At 40.3% G+C, this 12,298-nt stretch overlaps 2 protein-coding genes across 3 annotated transcripts in view; one reads left to right on the forward strand and one right to left on the reverse strand.

Moving 5' to 3' along the window:
• The window catches only part of IMMP1L (inner mitochondrial membrane peptidase subunit 1), a 32,161-nt gene extending 20,112 nt beyond the window's left edge, over positions 1–12,049 (reverse strand). The window contains exons 1-2 of one of the 2 annotated variants that reach the window (XM_050975822.1): positions 11,952–12,006; positions 2,876–3,037 (exon numbers count right to left, since the gene is read on the reverse strand). In XM_050975822.1, the coding sequence (XP_050831779.1) occupies positions 2,876–3,031 (156 nt within the window). In that variant the 5' untranslated portion in view covers positions 3,032–3,037; positions 11,952–12,006. Of the gene's footprint in view, positions 1–2,875; positions 3,038–11,951 lie in introns of both variants that reach the window. The other variant, XM_009097049.4, reaches the window with a different exon arrangement.
• Positions 12,050–12,063: 14 nt separating this feature from the next.
• ELP4 (elongator acetyltransferase complex subunit 4) overlaps positions 12,064–12,298 on the forward strand; it is a 140,677-nt gene continuing 140,442 nt past the window's right edge. The window contains exon 1 of the mRNA XM_009097177.4: positions 12,064–12,247. Coding sequence (XP_009095425.3) covers positions 12,094–12,247 — 154 coding nt within the window. The 5' untranslated portion in view covers positions 12,064–12,093. The remainder of the gene's footprint in view (positions 12,248–12,298) is intronic.

Below are 12,298 nucleotides of genomic sequence, written 5' to 3' on the forward strand. Positions count from 1 at the left end.
CTTCTTACAAATGTAGTACAAAGGATTTTTTTTCAGTGTTCAAGCTCATCAGATTTTATGAGAATGATCAAAAAATTATTAGCTTTATATAAAGGCTTTTTACTGCTACTCAAGAAAGTTAATTTCAAATGAATACACATATATACCAGGATTATAGAATCTGACCCTGGCAAGGTACCTCCTGAGGATGGGAGGGTGTTAAGGTTCATCTTTAGACATCTAATATTCATTCCAAATAACTAAAATCCTAAATTTTCATGTCATTTTAAGTAACAACTTCTAGTTAATAACTGGTTGTAGCAAGTCCAGTAAAAAAAAACCAGACCAAATTAGTTTCTTAAAAAAAAAAAATAACACACAGAGAGAAATAATTACTTGAGCATCATTAAAATATAATTGTTAAAAAGTATAACTGTTAAAATATAATTGTTTCCTCTAAGAACTTCATATCATTATATTTTTGAAACAATGTCATATTGTTGACCACAAGAAAGTAAACAGCTGAACAGTTTTCCACATCACACAATTTTAATACAAAGTACCACCAGCAGGCAACTCCTCCAGATCGAACATAAAACCATTAAGCACAATAAAATTAATTATTTAAGTCACAGGCCCCTTGAAAACTTAATGGCTCTGTAGTATAAGCATCCCTTATTGCAGAACTAATGGCCTAAAAACTGTTGTAATTACTTCCAGGTACAACCTACAATCATATAGCAGGTAGCTGAAAAATTTCTACCAAAATCAACATTGGTTAAAAAAGGTCACACATCCGTATTTATCACAGAGAACACAATTTCATTATTTTACCTCAACTTTATGGTTGTAAAATACACAGCAAATAAAATGCAAAATGTAATTACTAGTATCTTCTGTTCCCTTTTTCTCCCGTAGCCTGTGCTTTCATCACTCTGTTTTTGTTTGTTTGTTTATAAAATTAATCACAGCTAGCAGGGTAGAAATCACTTTGAGCCTCATGAATGACATCCAAGAGATGGGAAAGGATTAGTTCTCAGTTGCTGCCAGTTATAGCGCCAGGTGGCTTTTTCTGCAGCGAAGGTGTTACCGATAATCCCATTACATTGGTACTAAATCTTGCAGACATCAAAATTATCACCAAGGTTCCTTTTCATCCCATCCTTTCCAAATGACTGGAAGTCGCTTCACCTGAAAGAAGTCAAATCCACATGCAGCTGCTGTTTTAGCAGCCAGCGGACTCCCTGAGAATGCCAATTGTGATCCAATTTCGCTGTGCTGGTGGCCCCCTATTCCCTGTCCAATAATACATCTGTTAAAAAATCCTACAGCTACAAATCAAGTTTAATCCTACCAGGGACCTCATGTTGGTCTTGTCTTCCAAAAAGGCAGCAGGTTTTGCTGTCTATCTCTGCCAGTGTCTGGGGAATACTCTTTAAATCCCAGCTCTACTTAGAAGAATAAGCTAAGGATCACAAAACATGACCTCAAAAACCCTGATATGACTATATTCTGACCCAGAGGCATTCATTCTAGGTGAAGATTAGAACTTTGCATAATAAGATTACACAGCAAGTGAATGATATCAAGGGACTATCCATATGCAGCCGCCTGGTTTTCTATAGACAGCCTGTGCTCTGCAATATGCAGTGCAGACGAAACAGAGCTTGGGCTTTCTAGCTGAAATAAAATAGATTCACATAAATTAGTTGGCCATTTCCAGATTCCTAAATCCCCTATTACATCTTTTATTGACAGCTCCTGTGAGGATAGCACAAATGGTATTCTCTTTGTACTCTTTGCTTCTGTAGCACTCGCACTCTGAGGGAAATGTACATAGGTTGTCTAGAAATTAACATCTTGTTTGCTGTAATCTTGGATTACAATTATTGTGTACATAATAAAATTAGAAAATCAATGAGCAGATTTATCATGTCCAGAAAACCAATGGCATTGTGTAAGAATTTAAGATACGGCGCTGAATTTTTAAATACAGGAAAATCAAAGTTGCAGGCACTGAAATTGTGACAAAACAAATCACTGCACTTGGCACTAAACAGATTTTTCACTTTCATAAAACATTTCTGGTCACATTTGTTTTACATCATGTTTCCCAATTTTGGAATTTCATTTAATATGTAGTGAGAGATTATCAGTTTTTCCTTCTACAACAAAAACTCTTCTCCTAACATTCTCCACCTCTAACCAGACACCTCTACATGTAACTTGCACCATCTCTTTCCCATAGAATTACTCTGAGATTACTTTAAAAAACAATCCAAAAACCCAAACCAAAGAAACAACTGCGCACTGACTAGGCTATTTAAATATTTATATTTAATATTTATGTTTGAACTGTTATTTATATTAAATTATTATTTTAAAACTTCTGCATGAAACTGATGTCACATGTGCTAGAATATGCTAATATGCTTCCCATATTAGATACACAGTATGATTTAAATATAAATATATGAATATACAAAATATAAATATACAAAATGCTTTAAATATTCTAATTTTAATCTGAGGATTCTGAACATCTAAAGCAAAACAAAGAACCATTTTCAAAAGGTCCCTCTGTGCTGGAGATCAGAAGAACTGCTTTTTATTTCCAGCTGTTGCTTTACTGTGGAAGAAACACTGAACTTGGTCTGGCAAATGTGAGCAAGCTCGGTGATATTCTGGAAGAGATTACTTTTTTACACATTATCTCTACTAGGCACTGGCAGTTTGTCTCCAACGAGAGCTCCTTCAGCTGCTGATCTCAAGCTGACAAGGAGTTTAATCCTGTAAACATAACACAATTGGCTGGTGTTAAATAACCAGAGACTACCGACAAGAATGAGCAATTTCCCAACACAGATTTCAGGTAGTTCTCTCTGGTTCTATTTACCTTTGGGAAGCAGCTCCTAGCACTTGCACAACCCTGAATAAAACGCTGTTTTAATGGCCAGATGCATTCCAAAGCTTGTGCTCCTCTGCAGCTCCATTCACTCCTCTTTGCTGAACAGTGAAATCCAGACAGCTGAGCAAAGGCATGGTCATACATGGGCCTCTGAGGGATGCCAAAAGACACACTTTACAGTCTTCTGCAATAAGGTCAAAGTCAGGACAAACACCAAAGGTCTGGCAGACACCATAGTCACCTTCCTGGTAACTGAGAAAAATGGGCTGTGCCCACGTCACAATGTGTTTATCTTCAATTTCAATACATTCACTTCCTTGAGACACAGACATATAAACATTGAAAATTCATTTCAGTTTAGTAAGACAAAGAGTTACAAGCCTTTATTTCACATTAGGCACTAAAAATCTACAACCCTACAAAAGCTAAAGCTGCCCATGGCTCACGTGTCCCCTGCACTTCCCAGTTGACACATCTTGTGGAAATAGGATTTTGGAAATACTGCTCAAAGCAGTGAAGAGAAGAGGGATGAATAACTCCCCTGTGCACTGAGAACTAAAAAGGCTGTTTATTTAAAATATTTTGTCATTACAAAGAGGATGGTTTGCTGGTAAAAACCAGCCAACCCAACAGAAAACACCACAAACAAAAACCCAAACCTCCTCCACATTTCAGTACACCATCAGCAAGACTATTTAGAAAAAACACAATTGTCTCCATCTTATTGCCAGTGCTGGGCTCAGAGAGAATGCCATCATTGAAGAGTGCTCCACAGTAGTTTAAAAACACAGAAGTCACAAATTATCAAATCTTTAAACAAACAGTAAATCAAACAAATAAACAAACCATTAAACATCTGAAAAATACAAAAGCAAAAAACAAGAGCAGTTTTAGCACTGTCAGAAAATAGCAGTGAAGAATCCTTCTGTGTGTTTATCCATACTCCCCAGTTATGAGCATAACCTTCAACAAAACAGCTTATGCACACTCTGCATTAAAAAAGTGTGTTAAAAACAGGAGAAAAGCAACAAAGTCAGACAAGAGAGTGCTCAGTATTTACATTTTCAAGTTACCTGAATAGAAGAAAAATGCAAATCAAGTGCTTATCACTGCTGTTATTCTGCAAAAATGTTGACTGCCTTCCCCAACTGCTGTTTAGTTACAAAGTTCTAAATACACACATGTGCATGGACTCAAGGACTTCTTTCAGAGCAGAATGGTAGTTCAGGAGAGTTTATGCAGTAAAAATAATCTGTAATCAGTATTTTTGTTCATTGCTCAATAAAATTTTATTAGTTATTTCTGAGCTGTTTTATGTGTAAAGCCCAAGTTCTGTAAGGTCTTCTCCACTTTGAGATACAAGTATAAAAAAGTTGCAAACATCAATAGATGAGTGCAATGATATTCAGTCTAAGTTAATCCCCAGACATCCAAATCCATGAATAAAAATTCATCAGTTTTAAATACACTGAGCCTATTAAGCAAGAACAAAAGCATATGCACAAAAGAGCTTTTAATATATTTCAAAGCCCACAAGAGCCACGGTCTCATTAAAATTATAAATTACACAAACATGGAATAAAGATTCAAACTGCAGTGCAGCTAAGCAGATTACAGCAAACCCCGCGTTCCATATGATAACACACCATGGCCCTCCCAGATGGGGGCTTGGAACAAAAAGGCCATCACTGCAGCTAGGGAAAACCTCCTTGTGATCTCTGCTTTCTGTTCAGCAGATGACAGCCAAATAATATGTTGATTATTCTGTTTGTGCTGCTAATCTTGTAAGATGGAATAAAAGCGATATGATCTATTGTGAACTCCATGCTAATGTGTTGCTCCACTCATAAATAATATACTGAATTTATTCTGAAACTATCTTTTTATCTGACTTCCAGGTTTTAAATGCGTGAACTAAAATAGAAAGCCAGCATAAGCTATTATTTAATTTGATGGTTTAAAATAAAAGATACAGCTGACACAATAATAAATGTGAAAAGTGACTACTTAGTGAATCAAATAAGTAGAGGTGCCTTTCTCCAATTTAGTAAATGATCCTAAGCTGAGGTGCAGAGCATGCTCCAGCCCCACAAACTGCAGCCTCACTGATACCAAACACATCACCAAGCAGGGCCTGCATGGCTCATTTTACCACAGACATGCAGCCCAAGCAGGAGTTTCAAATGAGGACACAAGTACTTGTGAAACAGAAAAGCAGTACAATCACTGGATAACCTCATTAGTACTGTCTCCCTGAACTGCCTTCTTAAAAACTTTTTAGGTTTCCAATAAGTGCTAAGATTTTATTTCATCTACATTTGCTCATCTGGCTTGTTCCAAAAGTACAGAACATGGCTTGCCCTTTCTTCCATAATATATTGCTTTTCTAAAAGGAAAATCAGTGACTGGTCATACAGCTCCTTACACAGATACTCTGTGCATGCAAGGAAAATTGATGCTATTCCTACAACTCAATGTTTGTGAATTTCAGTTCTTTTGTGCCAGAAATGTTAAAAATTCTATTAAAAATCCACTGTGGCTTGGCAATAGCATGAGAACACCAAGATCAAACAGTGCTTCACAATTCTTTGACCAATGGAAACACAACTGAGAAAAGGTGGAAGCATGAGGCTCCAAGAATGTGCAACAGTTTTCACAGAAATGTAAGAGCAGGGTGTAAAACAATAAAAGCTCCATTACCTTTCTCCCTCTGCTAGGGACACAGCTACAGGTGTAATTCACAGAAATATTGAAAACATGGCTACTGAAGAAACACAGACTTTCTAATAAACCTTAGGGCTGAAACTTCAGATGAATTACCCCCTCATTGCAATGAAATAAGACATTCCATTCTTTCCACACAAAACCAAGCCAGGACTTTGAAACAATTAGTGAAGCTCACATTTCCAGCAGCACCCACAACTAAATTAAACTCCCAATTCATTTTCAAGATTACTGTTCTGCAGGTTTCAGTAATATTGTGTGTCCCACTCACAACACACTGAGTTACTCTGCAGTAACCACTAACAGAATTCTTATTTCTAGGACCTTGATAATATTTTTGCTTCCCTCAACCTGTTTCAGTAGCTACAGTTTTAAATGTGAATTCATTTTTATTCCTTTTACGTATATTATTTCACAGAAAGTGCAATTCAGTATTGGGGGGGGGGTGGAAATTGGGAAAAATGGCAGCCCTGCTCCCAGATAGATGTTCCTGAAATGGGGTTCCTACAGAGAACTTTTGGCATGGAATTGGCAGGCTCAGTGTAGGGGATGGAAGCTGAATCCACTGAGTTTAAGAATAATGATGATTTGCTAAAATACAGCCTGGCTACAACAAAAGGCCAGATATTCATTATTTTATTTTATTATTTCACAAAAACATTATTCCAAATTTGAAGCAATTTAAGTTTCCCTAAGTAGCCAGTTGTGAATCTGGCTTTACAGTGAGTTTTACAAGGCTGCTTGCTTGTCTTATATCCAACTTTAAAACTCTCACTGAAAAATCTCAATTTTACTTCCTGACTACTTAAAGGCCAAAATTTTCTTCATCTGCCCCTCAGTGACCAAATTAGTTTACCATTCTAGTCAATTTTTTTCAAGAGCAAGCAGTAGACATCTCTACAGAATTATTTACTGCAGGACACCCTGGTCCATGCCTCCTTCTGTGGATGGCCAGAGTGCTGTGAAAGTTGGTAGGAGCTGAAAAATCAAGCTGGCATTCCTGTCTGGAGTATCTATGGAGACAATAACCAGAAAACATCACTGGCCAGCACCAGAAACCTGAGGTTCCTTCCATGTTTGTGGGTCTCACCAAGAATTATGAGAAATACAAGGAAAATAATCTCTATTAAATACAGCACTAATCTGCATGATACTTAAGACAATAAATTAAACTCACAGTTCACTTTCAAGATTATTGTTCTGCAGGTTTCAGCAATATTATACTGTACAGTTCTGAAATTACAGAAACAAAGTAATTTTTAAAATAATTTCTTGTCTTCAGCACATACTGCTTTAACTCATGTCTCCTAATTTACTTCTATTGTAAAAGAGCTGTTTCAATTTGACACAGGTTTAAATTTTTTTCCCTGTTGCTCAGGATATCCATAAGGATGAATTTGGGTAACATCCAGAGGCTTTTTGCATAAGATCATATGTTTTATATAATATCATACAACTGGCAAGTACTAAACACTCCAAATAATTCTTTTATTTGCCACAGACTGACTGAATAAGCAGTCTTTAAGCTTTTTCACACTGAAAAAAAACCAGGTCTTTTGGTGTCAGAGCTTCCAGGATTAAACATTCTTTCCAGTTGTCAGCTCACGGCCTGAAGATCCTGCACTTTCAAACTTATCCCATTCTAGCTAGTTCAAAGATCAGGAAAATGAAGCCATCTTCTTTGCAGCCATAATCCACGACCCATGCTGTTAGATACTTAAGAACATCTCAAAAGCAAACTACCTTGTTTCAGCTCCCAGCAGGAGCCCAGCAGGGCGTGGGTCACATGACTGAAGCCCAGCCTGGTCAGGTGACTCAGTGCCTAATCAGATTTGGTGCCTATGAAACTTTAATCAGTACAGTCTAATACCAGCACATTCCACAACTGATGAGCAAAGCAGCCTGGCGATGGAACAGCAAACACTAATAAGATTATGAATTAGAACTGCTACTGGGATGTGCTTTTCTGGTTCTCTATCCCACATAAATCCAACTGAAAAATACCACTGTAAACTGATCTGGCTGACATATATAATTGAAATTAATTTGAAATAAAATGGGCTGGTGTTTTATTCCAAAATGAACAGCATTTTGTTCAAAGACAAGAGCATATGTGAATCTTCTGCAGCACAATTAAAACCCAGCAAAACCACTGATTTGAAAGCAAAGACAACAGAACACATCCATCAGTAGTAACACCCTGTTGTTGAGGAACACTGCCCACACAGTGCTGCTGGTGTTAACTTGCCCTGTGAGCCTGCATGGGCAACCCACATGGTAAAGAGAGGCCAGGACAACTGTGCTTCCTCTTTTTAATGCCTTCTGTCCCTTCATGGTCACCAGAAGCTGATGCCTTGTGCAGGCTGCCCTAGAGCAGAGGCTGGACAGAGCTAAAGAATAAAGCAGGGATTTATTCCAAGGATCTCCTCCATGGACCCACCTTGGGCAGCACAAGAGCCCAGCCAGGGCTGCACCCAAGATGAACCAAAATGGCCCCAAAATGCACGAGCGCTCCCGGGGTCTCTCCCTGGGATCAGTTCTGCTCCATTTGCACCTTGCAGTTCATTGTCCCATCCCAGCTTTAGCCCAGGCAGTCCCACCCTGCTTGTTCTTCTCTCTCCAGCCCACGGGGTTTGTGCTCCTGGGCTGAGATTTGGATCATCTGTCCTTGGTGCCCAGCTGGAGCAGGAATTGTTTTGTCTCCCTGCTCTGTGCAGAGAGCTCACCATCCCCTCTTGTGAAGCCCAGACCCACCCACTAAAGCAGCACAGAATGTGAAACATAGAAAACCTGAGGCATCATTATCAACCACAAACAGTCAAAGCACACTTCAAGGGCTGCTATTCTGGAAATACCAGGATTTCCCCCAAGTCTGTAGGCTACACTTTTGGAAGAGAAATGTCAAAAACACTTGCAGATCAAATTCCAAGCATAACCTTTCCCCAAATGTTCTGACTGCTCTCTCGATTACCACTGTATTCCCTCCATTTTTTTTTTCCCTGTTAGGGAATTTTCACCCCAAATCCTCTTAATCCATCTTAGAATCTGCATTTTGCACAGACAAGTAGCTGAATTGCACCAGCGAGTTTGCAAGAAGAGGAAAACAGAGCACAGGCAGGATTTGCAGTTAAAACTGACATCCCCATTTGACCAGCTCTATGTGACAACATGTGAGCTGTGAGGAAGGAAAGTTGATTATTCTGCAATTTGAGACATCCCAAAATAGACAAAAAATGTTTAAACCTCTCTATTCTCCAATGAGCTGACTAGGACCCCTGTCTATTGCCATAGCCCAGCTGACAAGAAATAACTTCCTAAGACACTTCCTGAGCACTGGAGATCACTTCCATGTCCCTTAGTCTCTCTGCATTTCCATTCCACCTCTAGAGCAGGAGCAGTAGGATTTATCTAGCTCATAATGTGCATTTGAGGATTAGGGTAATGTCTAGAATCACAATTGCTGTGGTCTTGCTTTCTGCCAGACACTAAATCCTAGTGGGATCTTCTACAACAGAAGTAGAAAATTCTGAAAATTCACCTTTTCAAAACTGGACATGTGAACATAAGCAAACCTTCAGTATCATTCAAAAAGGGTGAAAAAAATATTGTTATTCCTGAAAATGAAACACCATTGATTTAAAAATAATTAACTAAAAAAATATGGAATTAAACTTGCATTAAATTAATTCTTTCTCTGAAATTTGTCTGAAATGCAGGTACAGTCAGATGTTGTAAGCAGTATTTCCATAAGCACATATGCGGTTGGAAAGCTTTATTGCATTAAAATGTTAACATTTGAAAAATCCCCCACCTACTGACAAATAGCTTATTTCCACTCACTTTCTAAATCAGTAGGACTTTAACTGCACCCATCAGGTTAAAATGTGACTGGGGAAAAATGAACACCACAAACAGAACTACTGCTATATTTTAAAAGTTCAGTTCTCATACTGAAAAAATTGTATCTACTTCATTATTTTTATTCTGTATGAAAGTCTCTCATGCTGTTACAATGTAAGACACCATTTCTCTATATTTGGGAGGATATCTACAAAAAACTTTGTAACAAAAATATCACTTCATGTAAAAATCCATTTTTTAATGTAAAAATCCAGTTTTTATTCTGAGATAACTACAAAGTTCTGAGCTAGCAAGAGCTGGGAGGCTGGGCTGCCCTCTTCCATGCAGCACCAGCTCACAGGATGGCACAAAATAAAATTATTGAGAAAGTCAGTTGATAGCTCCAAATCAGTTTAGTGAGCTCAATCAGCCCACGGAGGGAACTGACCAGCACCAGGGTTTGCTGGATTGGAAACAGAGGAGGAGGAGGGAGTGACATTTCCTCTTTTGCAACCCTGACCCACTGGATCAGCTCCTGAGCCACTGAGATTGCCAGGAGATGTGCAGTTTAGCCAAGAAACACTAAAAATGGAAGGGGCATGGCACCAGTGTTCACAGATTGCAAAATACTTCGATTATATGTGCTTGATTTCCAATAGGAAAGAGAAAAAAGAAAAAAAAAGAGAGAAGGAATTATTTAGCCTCCAATTTTAATTGGCCTGTAGGAAAATGAGGTTAAAAAAGTATAAAAAACCCCTTACATGGCAGGCAAGTAGTAATGAAAGAACAAAGGAGAGGGCTCAGCCCCGGATCTATGTGAAGTTAAGACAACCTACAATAGTGTATTTTAATTTTATAAAAACAATAAAGCAAGGAAATACTTTGTGTTAATGAAGGAAGAAAAGAAAATGTACTGCTTGGAATGGGGAAAAACCATCCCAGAGATTGAGTAGGTGCAGTTTATCACTGGATTCTCTTTCTCTTTTCACTGCTAACCTTTCTGACAGGTATAAGCAGTGACTTATCAAAGGTATCCTTATCACTGAGTCACGACCTTCTGTAACAAAGTTCTCAACAGATACCCTGCAACTGCTGAGTCACACACACCTGCAAGCACTCACACCTGAAATATTCAGGGATTTGGGCTCCAGGAGCACAGGACTGTAAGAAAAGGCAGAGTCACTGTGGTGTTTAAAAGTGGAGAACTCTCCTGGTTTCAGCCTCCTCTTCAGTCAGACAGAACTCACACCCCAGGATCCCACTGACAGAAACAGAGGCCCAAACCCTTTTAAAACAATTGTGGATTATGCTTTGGGTCTTTATTTTGTTTGCCTTTCCTATTCCAGATATTTACACCTCATTGGTCACATTCTACAGAAGTGAAATTTAACAGCTGTATTTATTTCTTGCCATGGTTTCCAGTCTCCTTTGATTTTCTCCTCTACAAACAGATACTTCTAACTTTCACTAAACAATAATCTATACTTAAAATTAAGTAGTATCCAGTATTTCACAGCTTAGCAGAAAATAAAAAATCTTAAGACAACCTCTTAATACTCCTGATAAAAGATCTTGAGTGCTCTAGTGCTTAGCATGAGTGGAAGCTTGGCCAGCAGCAAAAAGATCATCCTTTCCCCAGCTAGGGCCACATCGTGCTAAAGTTTCATGCTCCTGAATTTGAATTGGATATGAAGGGAAAACTCTGAGGTTCAGGACTGCCCACATATTGTTGCTCTTTCATGTTGCTCATATTTAACACGAGGATTTTTTCCCCTCAATTAAAAAGAGACTCAAGAGCCACAGGTGTTCAGAAAGTTGGCTTAGAACGACCGTAAACATGATCCGCTGGAATTAAAGACTAAGAGTGAGGGATTACAGTATAAAAACTTCGTTTTTATATTCTACTTGCACAAGAGTCTTCAAGCAGCTTGGATGCATCTGAACCACCGACATGAAAAACAAACATAAAAATATTTGTGGTAGTGGCTGTTCTATATCCTGACAGGGGCTTCCTTTGCTTTCAGAGCACCAGAACACAGAACTTTGACTGACAAAGCAAACATACTAGAACTTGTCAAAGCATTTTAATGTCTTTTAACTTTTTCTACCACACGTCTGGGTCCACGCCGACACAAGATCTAGCTGCCAAGTTAAGGCATTAAACCACACGCCTGCTACAGGTCCGTGCTATGCACAACCAAGCAGGGACCCAAGTATACTCCCATATGCCACACGCAGTTACGAAAATACATTTTACAAGCACTTTTCCCTTGCAGGCTCTTTGCGAGGGGGCCGATACCGCTCCAGGAGAGCCTGTCCGCCCCCGGCCCGCTGCACACCCGGCCCCGCAGACACCGCGCGGGACAAGCGGGCTGTCCCCTCCACAGCACCCGTACCGCACCCCCCGCGCCGTTCCGTGCCCGCTGCCAGCCCCGGGCAAGGCCCCGGTGTCCCCTCAGCCCCGGGCAAGGACCCGGTTTCCCCCCGGTGCCGCTCTCACCTCCCCGTTCGCCGCCGGGCCCCGCAGCCCTCCGCCGCCCCCCGGCTCCGCACGTGGCAACAACGCGGGCTCCCATTGGTCGGCCGCTCCCCGAGCCGCTCCCCCATTGGCGGAGCGCCGGCACGGCGTGTCCGGCCCCGACATGGCGGCGGCCGGCGGGGAGCGGGGCCGCACCAGCTTCCAGCGCAGGCCCGGGGCCGGCCCACGGCCGTCCGCCTTGCCGGGCACTCGGCCCTCGGTGCGCCACGGGCAGCTGCTGCTCTCCAGCGGGCTGCCCTCCCTGGACTGTGTGCTAGGTTGGTGGGAGCGGGACTGGGACCCGGTGCTGCGCCCCCGCCGCCCTCCCC

Source organism: Serinus canaria, chromosome 5 (genome assembly GCF_022539315.1).
Source record: "Serinus canaria isolate serCan28SL12 chromosome 5, serCan2020, whole genome shotgun sequence".
NCBI classification, from domain to species: domain Eukaryota; kingdom Metazoa; phylum Chordata; class Aves; order Passeriformes; family Fringillidae; genus Serinus; species Serinus canaria.